Source organism: Hetaerina americana, unplaced genomic scaffold (assembly GCF_022747635.1).
Source record: "Hetaerina americana unplaced genomic scaffold, ioHetAmer1.1.p SCAF_1, whole genome shotgun sequence".
Taxonomy (NCBI): domain Eukaryota; kingdom Metazoa; phylum Arthropoda; class Insecta; order Odonata; family Calopterygidae; genus Hetaerina; species Hetaerina americana.
The window spans coordinates 101302794-101321754 of NW_027286069.1; the positions used below are offsets into that span (position 1 = coordinate 101302794).

Below are 18961 nucleotides of genomic sequence, written 5' to 3' on the forward strand. Positions count from 1 at the left end.
AGACATAACTATAACTGAGGATGACATCAGAGATATTTTGTTTTTGATACATTAATCTGCATAGAAGACTAAAGTCCTTTCCATAGAAAATCAGAGAATGCTTTCTGCAGACACGTCCTCTTTAAATAATGTCATTTTTTTACCTTCAACAACAGTACATGAGATGTAAATAGAGCTTATTATTGGAAACTATACCCATAGCGGTGCTTTTTTTCATGAACAAACACATATGTATACGAAAGTACGAATGTTTTTATTCATTTCACATGGAATCCCAATCTCTTGTTTTCCCATATAGGTAGGACATTTCTCAAGCCCCAAAATAATAATGAATCAAGGGCTCACATTAGTATGCCTTTTGTTGGATTTTCGAAGACACACTCCATGGTCAAAATAACAAATATCAATTTTTTGGGGGTAAACGCAAGCTAAAACACAAAGCCATACTTTCATTGCATACATGATCATTCACATCAACTTCACAATACATATGTAGATGAGTAGGTATGAACATATTCAATACATCTTATTTCACAATGGATATTAAAAACTTCCTCAAAGTCATGATAGAGAGTAATACTCAATCTATTAATTCAGCCCTACTGCATTAACTTCTCATTACATTACTTAAGGAAATTCTGATAATTTAAAATCGTATTATTTTTAAGAAAGTAAGTTATTTTTTTATTACAGATGAATTCACAATACCAAAGAGCTGAAGCAAACATTATTTCCTTGACTTTGTATGCTTGTGGCTAGATATTTCGTAGAGAAATTAATTGTTAAATTAACTTCTAGGGAATAGCACAACAAATAAAATTCATTCCAAGGAAAAATGGCATACATTTGACAATAAAGAATATAAATTATGAAATTTTCATAGAAAACTATCTGTTTTCCCTACATACAGAAATCTATTCAACAAAGGCTGGGCAGTTGAAAACAGATACATCCATAAGTATAATCTCTGGGGCACTTCATTACTGTGAAGAAAAATAAGAGAACCATTTAAATTAGTCACTTATGCATAAACTTTCTTTTTCCCTGGCAATTGCTATCCATTGATGCCTGTGTCTGTAAAACTACCGCACAACTGTGAAGAATCTAAATAAAGTACACAATATAATAGACCCTCAAATTCTAAATACAAGCCACAATTTGTTTTGGAACTTTTCCTAGAAAAATAATGACATAAGTTAAAGTGCTTTATATTTCATCTTTTGTAAATGGTATTCAAAAATTGATTTCAGCAGAGCAGGACACATGAGGTCCCCAAAATACAACTGTTTAGGATTTAGGAATGAATATGTACTCAGGAATGATTGAAGGAGTTTAAAGGACTATGAACCTGCAGAGGACACTAAATACAGTATGGGCATTGAAGGAAATTTCTTCACAAATTCCAGTCTTGTCACTAATTGAAACTCACCGTCCTACTGAATGGCACTAGTATTTAATCGTAAAATTAATGTTAACTATGGCGTACATTCATTTTTTTTTAATATCAAACTCACACCATGTGAAATTGCTATTTATGGTACAGATCAAGTATGTAACCCAAGCATCACTCAATATACCATATCACAGGCAGTAAATATTGATTGAATGGTTTTAAATTTGGACATGCATTCCAAAGTTAACACAAGCCAGATGATAAATATAAAAGTATATTTACATAAAAACAATTTGTCACTATACAAATAAAATAAATACCTTATACATGCCTTAACAATAAGGAACTTTATCTTTAACACTGCATCAAGATAATTATGACAATGGAGAACTTTTTAACTTCATATCCTTAGAAGAAGCCCTTTCCAAAACCTCTTTGTATGTCCGGGGGTTTTTTACGCTAATGAACAAAATATTTTAGTGCAACAAGTTATCATTAGCAGTTTCATTACTGGTCACTATCACACTAATACTTAGTTCATCAGAAACACTAAAAAAATTGTAGCCATATGCTACCAACTGATTCAATGAGTTCAAAAAATCGTTAGTTTCTTGCGAGCAGTTCGCCTCCCTTGCTCCATAGCAACACCAACTTCTACCTCTTTCAGTTTGGCCAACTCTGCTTCCTTTGCAGCCAAAGCCTTGCGGAGTCTAGCAACTTGAGGATTCAAACTTTGGCTAGATGTGGTAGCCGGAGAGCAATCTACAAAGAATTTAAATTACAAATTATTTCTGAAGAAGATATAGAACAAGTCGCAATTTCAAAACCTATAACTGATCCATTTCTCCAAATCATCGAGTCATGCATCCACATAGAGAAATTATCACACGTGCCTTTGAAAGTGATTTGAATTCACAGGTATTTATTTGCCAGAGTGAGTCTTTGGTCCTGGACAGCATTTTGCTACCCTTAGAGCAAGAAAGAATCAAATAAGCATTGGAACTTAGTTTCTATCAGGAGGAAACTTTTATCAGATTGCATTAGATTTTAGACTGAATATTTTTTACTCCTTTTCCTGAAATATTTTTGTTTCGGGATGGCCATTCATTTTCTATAGTCTCATTGTGGACTTTTACCTGACTTTTCCAACGAACATACTCCCTTTTTTTATAAATTTTCTTTGGAGTCTTTGGAAACTTTATTGATACTTTAACATAAATCATCCCTCATCACTGAGCACACCACAGATGTCAACAAAGTCAATCCTGCCAATGGCTTCAGTTTGGCCACGGACAAACGCAAATGGATCTTACACACAGAAGGAACATTGTTCTCTTTGAGATATTCAGATATCTGTATCATGCTCCTGATCCAAATATAAAATTTCTGACTTTTAAAAAAAATTAGCCCTTTCCTTCATCCATCTCTGGCATTTTTTAGAAATTAAGTAACTCTAGATTTTTCCCCAACTTCCTGATCTTATCAACTATGTGGCTAACCCGTGTTCGATGAGGGACACTTATTTTAGCCAGACATGTAACACCATGACTGAGAAAAACCTAAAACTTTTCCTTTTGTATGTATTTGAATGGGTCAAAGCTATGGGCTAAATATTAACCCCAAATCCAAATATTTCTCTCTCCCTCCATTTAATCTTGCACTCGAAGAACTGTATCTCAATTCTATTTGGAAATGGTTTACAAGCAAACGCTCTCTACTCTTTCAGCTCTCAATGCATAGGAGCTAATGGCAGAAAAGAGTAATTGGAAAAATGGCTTTACCTTCCCATATTGAAGATTTGACCCCATGTCTCTGCAAAGATTCTTTCAATCTCATTAGCTCTCGCTCAGCCTTTTTGATATCTTCCTCTAATTGTAGGCCTGTTACTCGTAGCTTATGGCAGCTTTCAATAGAGAGACGAGCTGACAGAGGTGGTTCATTTTTATTTCCTGTAGGCTTCTTGTCACCTAAAAGTAAACAAATCACAAAGAGAACTTTTCATAAGTAAGTGAAAAAAAATAGCTAATTTTTTTCACATTTTCTCAATTTTCATTTTACTAGCCATAAAAAAACTAAGAGAATTTGCAAAAATATCTCTATGCAATGGGAAATATTTCAGAGATTGATGTAGTTTTTGCCATCCCATGAACAATATAAGAAAAGGAGGTACTATTTCAAAGATAAAGCAATCCAAGACTGTTAGTGTTTTAATTTCATATATTTTCTATTTTCCTTTTACCAAGAGCTTCAGTATTTTTGTAATTGAAAGCTTTGTATGCATTAAGTATTGATGGATTGTTTCAGTTCATTGGTTACAGGTTCCACCAGTTCTGCAGATTAGAAATGGAAGCAAAACCAAAAACATCAGTTCCAGAACTGATTTCTATACTACCTTGCTTTTCACACATTAAAACATACAAGATCACAATAGTTGCCATAAATTAACAAGAACCTGTGAATTTTTAGTTATAAGTATTTAAACGTGCTGCCATTTAAATCGAACTTCAGAAAAATGGTCTGACTCTAGTTTGTTGAAAGGTAACTAAATGCATTGAAATAATGATTGGATAGTTTCATATCATGGTTGTTTACCATTTTAATCTGTAAATTAGTAAATAAATTCAAAATTCTGTCTATTTGTGATTGTGTATATCTGATTGACTAATTTAACATGTCTGAGCAAGGATTTAAGGATTTCTGAAGTAAATCACAGCCATTTCACGGCACCAGCAGAGAAAATGACACATTTTACAGACGAAAATTGCAGAAAAAAATTTGATGATGGTTTCAACATAAAATTTAAGAAAACAGAAGGTCACATTTGCCAGCTGATTTTCTTTCACTTAAGAAAGGTAAAATAATTAATTCAATAAATTTTCATGATTTATTTAATAACTATAAGAATATCATCTCTTTTTATCTCACAATGAACTAAATGGAACATTTCCTTCTCAATTAGTAAAGAAACTTTTGAGCTGAGGACACAGTTGTTATCACCCCATGCATTGATGTAACTAGCTCACAGTCAATTTCAAATATTTGCTATCAAACTGACCACTAGCCATGAGTACTTTTAAAAGATAAAACAAAGGCCATTTTTAATTCATCCGATTGCTTGTTTCTTCAAACTCTAAAAAATTCATGGCTGCCTAACTACTTTCCAATGGAACTTAAGTTGAAATGCTTAATCATCAAATGGCAACATTTTTGTAACAAGGCATTGAAATCACTACTTGTACTTTAAATGGCTGTCATTTGAGGTGATTTAAACTTGTTGAAACAGAAGTGAAAAATTATATGTGACACCTCAATCCTATTTTTAAATCATTAACACTTGAGCAGAAGAGACTGTGCTTTAGTGTGAATGATAAGAGTCTGGAAAAAAGCACCAATTTTTTTTCTGAAAACTCAAGTTTGAGTACCCAGGGACATAGCCATGAATCTTTTAGGATACTTGCCATGAGAGACCACTACCCTTAGCATATAAACAATCTATAAGTAAACACCAATGACTTATAATTAATGGCTAATGATTAATTCTACTTTTCCATTATTTCATAGTTCACCTTTGAAAATATTCGCTCTATTTATAAGAACAGAAAACTTCATGAAAATAGTAATAGCAAAGTGACAAATCATCAATTTGTCTTGCTTTACAACTTACCCTTTCTATTTGCTATGTGAGAATTGATGAAGTCAAACACATTTGTGTTGGGAGCTGCCTGGAGTCCATTCCTCTCTTTATTTTTCTGCCCCTTCCCACGCCCTCCACCTTTCCTTCCCCTCCACTTTTTCTTTGATTTCCTCATTCCAGCACCACCAGCTTTTGTTGGATCAGTCTCCCACCCCTGCTCTTTCATTGCCATGCAATGGTCTGAAAAAGAGAGTACCTCATGCCTGTAATACTGAAGATTTGCCAATAAAATGGATCAAACACAGCAAAACTAGCAGCTGGAGATATCACAGCTATTCACACAGTCTAGAGCCCCTTGAAATCAGCAAATATTAAAATAGCTGAGAACAATACACAGCAATCAAATTTGGGAGGCCAACAGTGCTTAGGCTCAGAATCACCAATGATGATTAATGTTTGGATGAGGATAAGTACCTGAAGTAACCACATTTGCTTTCATTAATGAAAATTAACAGTAATTCATAAAATAATGGTTAACTTGATGGAAGATTATGCATTAAAACCAAAATCATAGAATATGGAAACTGCAGTGATTACTGACTAATAATTATCAAATTTCTAAGGAGTTAAACAATCTAATAGACAATTCTAAAGAAGTTATATGCTATTAGTATCAGTAATACTGCTGCAGTTTCACGTTTTATTATGAGACACAGTAGAAAAATTGTGCATTTCATCAGGTGGATCATCACCGATGAAATATTGGTCTCTAAATCAAACAACTTATCAATTTATTGATAAAATTGCATCATAATGTTTAATTTATATCAGTTCCAAATTTATTCTTAGTGAAACAGCGATGCACTTAGCTATTTTATTATGCATTCAGTTTCTACTTCTAGCTGATTATTTTGATTAATTCGTTTAAGTTGCGGACGTAAAATTCATTCTGATTCTTCTGCCAAGCTTTGTTTCTTTCTTAGAAGAAATCTGATCTAGATAGAATCTATAACCATTTCAGTGAAAAATCTGTCAATTTCACACCTAATTTATGAATGCCAATAGTCTCTTGAGTCTCTTTCATTAATATTTCTCTCATACTATTTCTAACTAGAGGTATCATTTAAAATTGCATGAACTTAACTCTTTATGTATATGCTGTGACACTTTATTTAATCTCAATTTTTTATTTTATTTGTAGTCTTTCCATATATTAAAATGGTTTATTGTTAAACCTTTAGCTATATAAGTTACTAACACTGATCTGTCTAACTAAAAGAGGCACAGGAAGACCTGAACAAAGCAATGAAACTTGGTCGGAAATTCATAAAGTCAGTTAAAGTTGTGGATGGCCAAGCTTTAGTTAGCTAGAAAGCCAAGGGGTAACAATACTTGTAACTGATGAACACATTAGAAAATCAGATTGATAGGAATGGGATAAGAATCAATGCAAATAAAACAAAGGTTATGAGGTTTCTAAGAAAGAGGAAAACTAAGTTAAACATTGACATTGGAGGGCAAAAAAAAGAGCAGGTGGAATAGGTTTACCTATCTTGGAAATATTTTGAAGTAAAAGGGAAAATGAATTGCATTAAGCAAAGATACTTTTACGCAGAGGGAGGAATTGATGACAGGGACATTGAGTAAGGATGTTAAGTTAGGGGGTTATGAAAAGATGATTGAAAACAATGGCATGGAGTTTGGTAAAGAAACATAGTCTTTGAAGCAAGATGATAGACATAAGTTAGAGAATTTTGAGTTGTGAATGAGGAGAAGGATGAACAAGATAAAATGGACAGAAAAGAAAATGAAGGAAGTACTAGGCATGGTGGGGGAGGAGAAAGGACTGCTGTGAGAAATCCAAAGGTTCAAGAAAATGCAAATGTTAACCATTGTGACTAGTAATGGAATGCCAAAGACAATTACTGCAAGAGAATGTTAGACAAGCAAGAGACAGGGGGAGGGAGATGATAGGAAAGTTGGACAGAATGAATGGATGAAGGAAGTATGTTGAACCGAAGAAAGGTTTATTGTAATATGGGGTATTAGGTTTTGTCTTCACAAAACTAAGAAATGTGGCAGTGCTCAGTCTTTTTCCATCCAAAAGCTAGCTGAATCAGTAGACTACCATTATAACAAAAATATTACTATACTTTACGTACTTATCATGTGCTAGCTTTGTACAAAGTGGAGTACTAACTAATAAAATTATTAGGCCTCATTTTCATGCATCCATTTTTGTGGTGCCAGAGACAGTGCAGCCAATCAGGACAGATAGGCACTATAGGTTTCTGCAGTGCTGTAGATGTTACCCATCTCTCAACTCTTGTGGTGTTATGGTTGCGGCATCGCCAAAAACCACTGCTCAATGTCCGTCATTCATCATTTCCCATCAAAACACACTGCATACGGGTCATCCCATCTTCTGTCTCCATCAAGCTCTGCCGCAAGCATGAAAACAGGGTATATTGGCGACGCAAAAATGTACAGCAAAAATGGATGCATGAAAACGAAGCTTCAGTTGGATATTAAAAGATTCTCGGCCAAACTTTAATTAACTAATTAGATCAATAATTTTTTTTTGGTGGAACTCCTTATTGCTTAACTATTTTTTAGTCCCCTCGAATTCTGAATAATGATGACTTATTTACCAGAAATTTTGGATTGAGTTGGATATCATCACATGGTCAGAACTGACAACAGCAGAACATTCAGAATAATTCGGCATGGCTATATATTGACTTGAAGTGGATTAACATGAGATTCAGGGACATTTTAACAGCAACTTTAATAAGAAATGCAATGACTTTTTCCACATAATTCTTTTGACTTTTATAATTAAGAGCAATATGGTGATTACCTATGGAGTAAATTATTCTACACATTCTTGTTAGATAAAGTTAATGTGATATTGAAATTCAATCTGTAAATATACCTTGAAATAAAAATTATGCTAACATCATTTTCAATAATTATAAAAACTATTTTCCCAATTTGGCAGCCATGACTGGGAAAAATTTATGAAAGCACTTGTTTCAGAAAACAATTAATGAATTGAGGAGATGTCAAAATTTGTGAATTATTCTTAAGTTTAAACAGAGATTTATATTAGAAGACTAATAAAAAGTTACTTAAAAACATGAGTCCTCCAATTTTTATTCAATAAAATTATCATCAGACTACATAAAAATTCCATGTGTCTCAACTCATAGTTTGATTGGACAAAACACCAACCTAGTGACTTTCCAGTTGGAAGAACAACAGCAGGCACAGGTTCAATTCGACCCTCACCCTTCTTGCCAAGTCCAGTTCCAACTACATAACCCATTTTACTCATGAGAAGTGATCCAATGCCCTGTGACACAAAATAAATAAATATGTAAAGCACAGTCTGGTAAACTGAATAACATAATTTTTAAAAACTTTTTTAGATATTTCCCAAAAGTTATCATTTTTTCCTCAAAAGTCTTCATGAATCTGAATTTTAATTGAACGAGATAAAAATTTCATACAGTAGCTCATGAACTGCAAGCTAGAGAACACTATGAATTAGTTTTCCTAGGCTGGATTTCTCTTGATCCCTTTTCCAAACCTGCTAATTTTGCTTTTACTTCTCACCAAGTTAAATCCTGCAACATAAAAATATATTGGCAGAAGTGCAAAATGACCCTCATCATTCATGCACCTAACTCTAAAGCTTACATTGAGAGATAGCCCTTATCAATGATTCTACCAAGTATCTTGAATCAATCTATCAATTTCTCACTGGAATTAATTCAACCAGATGAAATCTCCAACCAATCCATTTTATCTCTATGCACACATATTAAATGTAGAACTGAATTGATGTCGACTCAAACTTTATTTCTCATATAGATCCCCAGGGCTCGAAAATGGATTTGGAGCAATTGAAGAAATTATGATGTGGACTTAATGAGTCAAAGGATATACATGCATTTACCTTCTATGATTTACATTTAATTCCTCCTCTGTTTACATTGCATGCACCTCAATACAAAGATCAATTCTTTGTTCAAACTCTAGGATCAGTCCAAGTAATTTATACTGTCCCCAGTTCAATCCAACAAATGCGATGTATCTCAATAATATAGAGAGCAACACATATAGAAAACACTAACTTTTGCACAAGATCTGAGGCAAAAATGCAGTCAACATGTAATCTTCTCAATGGAAAGGAATTTAATGTCATAGGAAATATTAAAATTATGAGTAATTCTATTTTAAAGTATGTAATACATATCAGTCAAACAATTGCATACAAGTACAGATAGCTGCAATATCCTGCCAACAGTAACAGAATATTAACAGCACAACAACAGAAAAGCAGGTAAAGTTATGAGAACTCTTGAAATTAAAACATGCCCAATATGAAATAAATATCAAAAAACATGCACAAGAGTCAGAAGTAGCCTTCTTTGGTTCTTTTTGATGCTTCCATTCGGCATTTTTCAACTGAGACTTTTTTTAGAGACAAGTAAAACTTTTGGGAAAAAAGTCCAGTTAAAGAATTACTGAGCAAATATTTACTAATACTACCACTAAATGTCAATCTTCTTCTATATTTTACATATTCTACCTCTGTTAGCTAATATTTTATCTTTTCATAATCAAAATTCCAGTGCACAGAACAGTTAATATATAGCTTTATAGTAGGTAACTGCACTGCAGGTAGCATTAGTAGCATGGATTAATTACACAATGAGTCATTAATACTTATAATAACTGATGAGTACGTCCACAATTTATTACCCTAGTGAATGCAATACATAAAAAAAACCTTTGTATGTTTTTCCCATGCACCCAGAACTCCTTCCTGGGGAGTTGTCATCAAGCTTTTCTGCACAAGGTCTTCATTGAAGTAAACTTCATCTCCATCATCATCACTGTCATCACTTGAACTTGATGTCGAATCTAAGTCATCTATAAAAAAAATTCAACATTCTTTCAAGTTTGAAAGTCTTAATTCACCATCAGATATGTTCACAATAGTTAATTAGTCTTACAGTGTGAGTTTATAATAATAAATAACACACAATGGAACAATAAAATGAACTATAAGCATCTTAGGACTCAACAACAGAGTACCCTGTAAATATTATATGGTTAACTAAAAAAAATATTGCCACAATATAAGGAGGTGCTTTTTATATTCTGAATTGATCAGTCAAGAATAATCAACCAAAATTTTACATAAACTAGCCTAATTTTACAAATAAAATACTTGATTAAACAAGTTTATCTTGTAATCAGACAATTTATTTATTTGAAAAAAGTAGAAAAGATAGATAATTTGAACCAAACACATTACGCACCGACTACAACTTATCTCTTTAGTTCTGTGAAAACTTTTACAATCTTTTCAAAAAATGATTCATCTGAAGATTACGCAAAAACTTTCAGCCATCAAAGAACTTAAACATTATCGCCAATTCTAAATCATGGAGTTTCTCAGGTACACTTTTATTCTTTATAGTGTGGTCATAAGTGGCCTAGGATTTACAGTCACACTCATCTAGAGTTTAGTAACTTCCTCATACATGAAATCTAATGCTTTTACAACTAAATGAGATTGCAGGGTACTTGTTTGTCATGTGCATAAATAAAGCACAGTTCATTCTGAATCTGTTCACTGTTCAACAAAAGACAATTCTTCAATAATCTTATCTCTTTTATCTGGGGTAATGATTTCTTGCAGGCATTGAATTTCCTTTTTTCACTAATTCCACAAATTTAAGGTGACAAAAATCTTCGAATTTAGTTGTAATCCCTATCCATCCAGCATTGTACATATATCTCATAGTCAGAACAATGGCATTGCATAGCATTTGCTACACAATGAGCTAATGTTAACTATTATATTATTTTAAATGAGTAAATAATAATCAAACATTCAAAATGTGCTTCTAAAGCTTTGAAAATTAAAATGCCACATAAAAAGTTTGGTGGCATGATACACCAATTTTTGGAAAAAACTGGGAATACTCAGCATATTATCACTTGTAAAGATCATAGAAAAATAACTTTATTAAGGACAGTCACCAAGAAAATAATTAGTCGAGATAAACTCACCAAGTGGTAGGAGATCAGCAAGACCAATTTCTGTGATTTTTCCACTTGCTTCAAACTTCACCACCCACCCTCCTCCTGATGACTCCTGACTTTCTTTGCCTAAACCATGAGTGCACGAGTCACTAGGACTGTTAGTGACACATGCACGATGCCAAAGGCCATCAGGACGTTTTGCTAGGACTCTAGATCCCACATTGATTAGGGAGAAGTCAGGTTCCCTAAAAAAGTTTGAAAGCAAATTAAAGCCACAACCAGAATTTTAAACAGTTCTGTTTCTGTTGTATTAAAGTTTTCTTTGGTGGTGCTAAAACTATACTTCTTCCAAATTCATTATGTTCCAGCAATATTTAAAATAACTGATGTTAGCAAGGCATTTTTACTGAAATGACTTTCTTGAAGCCAAAATTTGAGTTGAAATTGATAAAACAGAAAAATTCACAATGATTACATATAGGAACTTAAAGAATTAGCATGCAGTTAAACTACATTTCAATATATATATGATGGAATTTAAATATAAGAAAGATTCAATTTCTTAGTATTTTAGATTCATTTATTTCTCTCAAAAAAATTTCATTTCAATTTTATCAGACATTATCAACCATTACAGTCAACATTTTTGCAAGCAATACATACAACAAAGAAAGGCATACAAGTCAAGTCTACCAAATACACTCATGTAAACCCAACACTTGCTTACCCGGGTAAAACCCAAATGTTAGGCCAAACCAAATGGAAATAAACTTGGTATTTTGGCATTAAAGTCATCTTTGACTAATAGTAAAGCCAGTTCATTGAGTCACCATTTATTTTGCAAAAATAATGATACTGCAATATATAATTTTTAGCAAACGCACATGTACATAGAAATTTGCACATGGTTACATCTCATTTACAAGAATTTTTAAAAATTTCCAGACGTGTTTTTTTAAAAATAAGCTCTAATCGAATCTATTTGGACTTTTTTACCCATAAAACACTCTCCTCATCTATCTCTCATTCCCAATGATTTATTTCTTTTAGGTTGATGTCAGAAATTAATTTTACAGAATCCTTTTTGGCTACCCCCTCTTTGTCTCATTTCAAATCATCTTCCTTTCTGGATGGTTTTAGATTATGGAACAGAAATAAGTTTCCAAGGCTAAAACAAGTGAATAAGAAGGCTAATGAGGTACTGTCATTGATTTTTAGCACAATATTTATGGGTTGACAATGATTAATGTGCTAGCACAGTGCATTTAGCATTAAGGTACAGCACCCAGTCCATGTTCTGAGGATCATCGTCAAATGATTTACAGCCACCTTTAAAATGAGGCAACCACTCATGACACCTTAAAATGTTCAAACAGAGTTCGCCATGAGCATTTTTTTTAATCTGACAAGTTTCCATGAATATTTTCCCTAATTTTACAGAAAAACCATTCATTTCCTGCCAATGAAATCCATTCATATCAAAACCTCACCAGCATATGAAACATACTTGTGCTTCATAAAAACAACTAATGCATTGAAAATTATTGAGATATTAATAGAAGAAACCCAGCAGATTACTCATTGGCTTCTTCTTTGAATAGTGGAACCAACTAGAGCTCAGCAAAGTTCCCCATTAGTATACATTCCAAAAAGTCCTGGATTATTTTAAATAGACCATGTTTCCATTTTGAATCTCACCATCTCCACCTCCTTGACCTAAACTGATTCCAATATCACAATAAGCTGGAATTCATAATCACATCCATCATCCATGTAATCCATAATATAATGTAAAATAGAGTAGTTACATCTCAAAGTCAAGGAGAGGGATACAAAATCATCACCTCCTCTCAGATCCCCAATGGTTACCCCGTATTTGCCAAATGCTTTCATTACAAAATAAAGTTTTAATAGAACTAATAAATTTTTAACAATGAGTCAAATCATATATAAATGAAGTGCCTTGAAAAAAGTTTGGCAAAATTATGGGAACATGAGATAATTTGGTATTTTGAAAGTTATTAGGGCAGGTAGCCAACAAACCCCACCATTTTTCCACTCCACCATCAATCCACCCATTTTTTCTCACCTGCAACTGGTCACTAGCTATAAGCCTATCCTAGATTTTAGACTAGACATGGGGTGAGAGCTAGGCTTAGAGTATAATATTAGAATCTAATGGCTTAGTATCTAAATCTAGAGTATAACATTATTGTAGATACAAAAACATTAAAATAAATTTATAGAAAAATTTTAACTAACTTGAATTCTCTTAAAGAAGACAATTGGACTACTTCACCATGGGAATAGCGGCACTTGCTGTCACTAAACTTGCAGTTCCCTTCCAAGAAATAAGGGCATGGTAGCATCTCTTGATGAGTGGGATTCACAAAAATGACTCTAACCTGTAACAAAAAAGGCAAAATTAAGGCATATTTTTGATACGCCTACAATTTTTCAGTAAGTTAAGTTTTGCCGATGGGGTTTCTTCTTTCTCAAAACTTTAACTCAAGAGAGATTACAATTCCTAAGTATATTCAATGGTATATTAAATGAAGAATACAATGTATCTTTCCACTGTCCTTTATTCACGTACAACTAGTTTCAACTCTCAAGCGTCATCATCAGGTAGCGTTGAAACTAGTTGTACGTGAATAAAGGACAGTGGAAAGATACATTGTATTCTTCATTTAATAAACATGAACTTCCACAAAGTTAGTTGCATAAACCCCCCGCAGATTTCAGGATAAATTAATTATGTTTCCTCAATAGAGCAAGTGGTTAGGCCTGGCCAGTGGACAGATCCATGATTCAGGAGACATTTTTGCACCTGTGATGTGCTCAATTCCGCCTTCCTAACCTCTCCTGTGTTTGTCTTTCATAAGTGCTCCTATCCCTTATATATATATCCATGTGAATTAAATTAATGAGGAAAGGAAAGCTATATTATTATTACTAGGTAATCTACTGGTTAAGGTAGGTTTGGATGGACACAACTACCAAATATTTTATTGTTTTTCCTAACAAAGCAAAACCCAACATCCTACCATACAACACGACCCTTCTTCATCTCTGTGTACTCCCCCATCGTCCCATCCAACATCCTATCCCTTTCCTTGTTTGCCTAACATTCTCCCCTCTGTCAAGGTTTTCAACATCCTACTGCGGATCAATGCTTTTCATCCATTTTTCCAGCCTCCTTATGATTTCTCTCAACAATCCCCTCTCCTTTCCCACTATACCTAGCACTCCCTCATTTGTTTTCCTTTTTGTACACTTCATCTAATCCATCCTTCTCCACACCCACTTACTCAACATCCCTGTCGTCAACTCCCTGCTCCTTGAGAAAGCCTCTTTCCCAAGTGTAATTCTCCTGCTTACATCCCTACTACTTTTACCAAGTTGGTCCAAAACACTTCTGCGATACGTAAACTGTTATCCCTGCTCTATTTTTTGCCCTCCTATTTCAATGTTTAGCTTAGCTTTTACCTTTCTGGAAAAAATCGCATAACCTTTGTTTTATTAATATTAATTCTCATCCCATACCTGTCACACTGAATTTCCAATTCACTCAGCAATGCTTTAAACCCCTTGGCTGACTGACAAACTAAAGCTTGGTCATCAGCAAACCTAACTGATTTTACGAATTCCCCGCCCGCTTTCATTCCCACCTCCAGTTCTTCTCATGCCTTTTTAATCATTTCCTCCACATATACATTAAACAGCACCACTGACAATGGACAACCCTGCCTTACACCTCTTCCTAACATTGCCCATCCGGACTTTCTGTCCCACACTAACACCTGAGCTGTCTGAGACATGTACAGGATGCGGATTATCCTCCTCTACCTCAAATCTATTCCAATTTTCTGCATTATACTCCTTAGTTTTTCCCAATTTACTCTATCAAACGCCTTTTCAAAATTCATGAAACAGGCAAATGCCTCCTTATTGTATTCTATATTCCTCTTGATTAGTGATTTCATTATTGCAATGGCATAGCACATGCCATTCCCCTTCTTAAACCCAAACTTGATCATCCCCTAAGTATGCAATTTCCCTGCTCTCCATCCTTTTTTTGATGATCCATGAGAACCACTTTAGCCGCTTGGAAAGATGAGAGCTATAGTTTACTAAATAAATAATAATCCTTCTCTTTTTCATTTTATAAGTATTTTTATTTTTACCTTAACTCCAGTAATTGAGCACGTAAATGTAAAAAATCTCCTTTTCCTGCAATTTGTATTTTCCTGTTACTTGCACTTCATGACACTTTCATTCAAATTATGTTAAATTTAATTCTTGCTCTCATTGTTTAGTCAAAACTATCCAACAATATTCTGCAGTAGTGCCATTATTATTTTTTTTACATATTCCATACAGTTTCAAGTATGAAAATATAGTTTAAACATCGCAAATATGTGAAAATTATGCATGACCATCAGAAATAATAATATAATCATTATCATTGGAGATATTTCTTAATGTTATGATTTCATGTGACCCTGACTGTAGATTTAACCTCAAGAGAAAATAGTAATTCGGAGGAGAGAATTACTGGCAATATTATCAGCCCAGGATTTCTGCAATGACCAGTCCCAGATGTTATTGTCTCCCTAATAATTTCTGTGATAGAGCTCTAGGTAATTTATAAATATGTACATATTATTTTTATTCTAGGTGGGAAAAGGAGGTCATAAGAGATAAATTTATCTTTAAGTTTTGATAAGGGAAGAAGGCATATGCAAAACAGACAGCAGTCAAAATGTACCTCCATATATATATATAAGCAAAAAAAGAATAAGTAAATACTGGGAGGAATATAAGTGACCAAGTGAGAACAATAAATAGGTGCAACTTTCCTCATTTGGGAAGAAAATTTCAGCAGACACACACATGACTTTCTTCATGTTACTGCCAACTCATAAGTTGATTAAATCAAATACAGATCAAAATGAGCAATGTACAGTTTGTATTCTGTTGATGGCTCTTACATTTGTGTATTGTGTTGACACACATGTAGCATATAGCACACATGTAGCGTATAGTATATACAGGGTGCAGCAACATAACTTCCATTTTAGAAAGCATTTTGCGTTTGAAAAAAGGAAGTAAAGTTGCTGCACTCTGCACATACTTCCAACAGGTTATCAGTAACAAAGAAAGAATGCATTAACTCAGATCCAAGGTTCAGTTCACAACAGGCAAAAGGGGTCACCAGAAGTGTTGGCTATCTAAACAAAGAGTATGTTTCTCACTAAAAATCTTTTTCATTCAGAGGAAATGATTACTGGCTATCATTCCAAATCATGTACCAATGTCTATATCAATCATAGAAAATAAAAGAACACTCAGGTGAATAGCACAAGTATACTAACCTGTATTTGATTGACACTTGAAACTCCTTCTTCATATGGTTCAACTTGACTTACAATAGCATTGTGGTAACTTGTTTCACCCCATTCATGGGAATGAGGCACTTGGCATCTCATTCCCTCAAGAGATTTTAACTCATCCTTAAAATAACAATAATTACAATTCATAAATACAATTGTTAACATTCCACAACATAATTATCACTCCCAAAAATGAATAAATGATCGCAAAATGCCTACCAGTGAGCATTTTTTTAGAATAAAGAAGTATTTTTTTAAATATATTAAAGGCATTTTTATTAAATATCTTACATAAATTTTGGATCTATGTACAGGAAAAATACAATTGATGTAATATTAACACTGAGACAACCTATAGAAGTATTGGAAGATGGAAAGAAGAGACAACTCAGATATTACAACCCTTGTGAAGAAACATCGTAAATGCCCCTTTAAAATTGTGGAGATAATGAGAGAGAAAAAAGTACCTGAAAAGTGAGCATTATTTGGGACATGAATGAATATCTTCATGCTCAGGGAAGAATAGTATGAAACCAATGAAGAACTCCCTAGCTACACTAACTGTAAGATCCTCCTTGAACCATAAACATCTTTTTCTTTAAATGGAATAGAGAGATTTAATGGAGAGTTTTCATATGCAGGCATTTTATTGCACGAGCTGGTAGAACCTTTACAGATAAAGAAAGCATAAAAAAATTAGGAAGTTAAAATGGATGGTACAGTAACTCAAGAGTCACAAACCATGTGGACTCTCAGATGATGTTCCAGATTGATACTGTGAGTATACTAATGAATTTCACAAATATTTTAAAGGATTATTCATAGGAGAAAGCTTGAAAAACCATGAGAAAAGGGGCTGCCAGTGATTCCAAGTTTTCAAATTCCACATTTTGCTGCTTTTCCAGTCCCAAAAAAATTTTAGGGTGAAATATTAATCATCCAGGCTAAAATGATGACCACAATTTCTAGCATGTAAAAACTATACCAGACTGGCTAGAGAATTTGAGTACATTATTACTGATATAAGCCGATTGCCTGAACTGAAGGAAGCAGGGAGGTTTTCAATTAATTCCTCCGCTGCACTAATAGTGATGAAAAAATATCAATTCTCAAATTTCACATATTTTCAAGATTTTTTTAATTTGCTAATGTTTCTTGGATTTCAAGAATTCACTGGCAGATGACAACCCTGGATACGTAAAAATTGGAAAACTTAATCTAATCGACAGAATATAATGTACTGATGTAATTGGCATGTAATAGGGTTAAACATGTTAGTGCATGCATGAATTGTCAAATATATACGTCTTAGAAGATTTCTTTCGTTCGCATTATATAAATAATGAGGAATTTGTAAATTAAACTCAAAATATTTAGAATTGGAAGGTACAGGAGCGAATTCACTCACTTGCCATGAGGTTTCATGAGCTTTGTCTAATTCACTATCATATGACTACCATAGATCATGGATATCATTGACGAGCAATTATTTGGTAACTCTTATAGATAGAATCATCATACAATATTCACTAATGTAGACCAATATACTTTATATGTACTCACAGAAATGTATACAGTTAATTAGAGAGACTGTGGGGCAAATAATTGCTCAAATTAACGATAAGAGGGAATGGCTCACACTATAAATTGATTCATCAGCGACCACAGGCAAGTGAGCTGGATTCAAAATATGGATAAATATAATTTCCCGTACCGTAATATCGGCGGCATCATATGAGCTATCTTCTGCATCCACGTTATTCTTGCTATCACTTTCTGCCAACGTACTGCCCACTTCGGCCTGTTAGAAATTCGAATTAGTTGACAGCTTAAGAGGAACCATTGAATTAAATTTGAATACACAACCTTAAATAGTTCATATTCGTCCTTAAAAGGATCATCTTCAACTGCAGAACGTTCTTCAATTGATGACAGAACACCTAATAGTTGCTGTTTCTTCAACGAAAGTAAATTCTCCTTTGTAAGCTTTATCACTTCTTCAATGTCAGCTTGCAAGCTCTTTAGACTTTCACGTTGTTCAGGTGGTGTAATGCTAATAGCTCTATTAACTTGGTCCAACTTAAAAGCATAAAAAGATCCAAAATATTATAAACACTTGGTAGTTTTCCGTAACATGAACTCAATGAAAATATACAAACACCATACCTGATTTTCGTACTCCGCAATTGAAGATAACAACGTTTCCTCATTCTGAGTATCCATGTGGAATTTTTAAAAACATACACCTTTAACAGACAATTCCTAACGCTCTTCCACTGTAACCGATGCAAGTCATTTTGTTCATACTCCGTCCGCTTCAACCATAACATTCGCCGCGAAGATTTTATCAACAGCCGTCAACAGCGCCCATCCGATATACATAAAATTGCATAACTTCACAAAACTAAGGCGCAAAACAGTTCCTAAAATCACGCTGAATAGATTTTCTTCAAAAACTATTGGTGCGGACTGTGA

At 33.7% G+C, this 18961-nt stretch overlaps 1 protein-coding gene across 1 annotated transcript; it reads right to left on the reverse strand.

Annotated features, from left to right (window-relative positions):
* Positions 1-278: 278 nt before the first annotated feature.
* On the reverse strand, positions 279-18808 carry LOC139695391 (zinc finger CCCH-type with G patch domain-containing protein). Its single transcript, XM_071594124.1, has 11 exons — positions 18653-18808; positions 18353-18565; positions 18201-18287; positions 16469-16606; positions 13353-13495; positions 11118-11335; positions 9826-9968; positions 8262-8382; positions 5058-5267; positions 3175-3360; positions 279-2155 (listed from the first exon to the last, which is right to left on the reverse strand). Exons 1-11 carry the CDS (start codon positions 18707-18709, stop codon positions 1986-1988), a joined length of 1686 nt encoding a protein of 561 aa, XP_071450225.1. The 5' UTR covers positions 18710-18808; the 3' UTR covers positions 279-1985.
* Positions 18809-18961: the final 153 nt, after the last annotated feature.

Excerpts from the sequence above, each read along its gene's own strand:
- LOC139695391 (XM_071594124.1), bottom strand. The coding sequence starts at position 18,709 with ATGGATACTCAGAATGAGGAAACGTTGTTATCTTCAATTGCGGAGTAC. Across the intron at positions 9,969-11,117 it reads TGCTGATCTCCTACCACTTG|ATGACTTAGATTCGACATCA; the intron begins GTGAGTTTATCT and ends TTTTTTTTATAG. Across the intron at positions 3,361-5,057 it reads TCACATAGCAAATAGAAAGG|GTGACAAGAAGCCTACAGGA; the intron begins GTAAGTTGTAAA and ends GTTTACTTTTAG.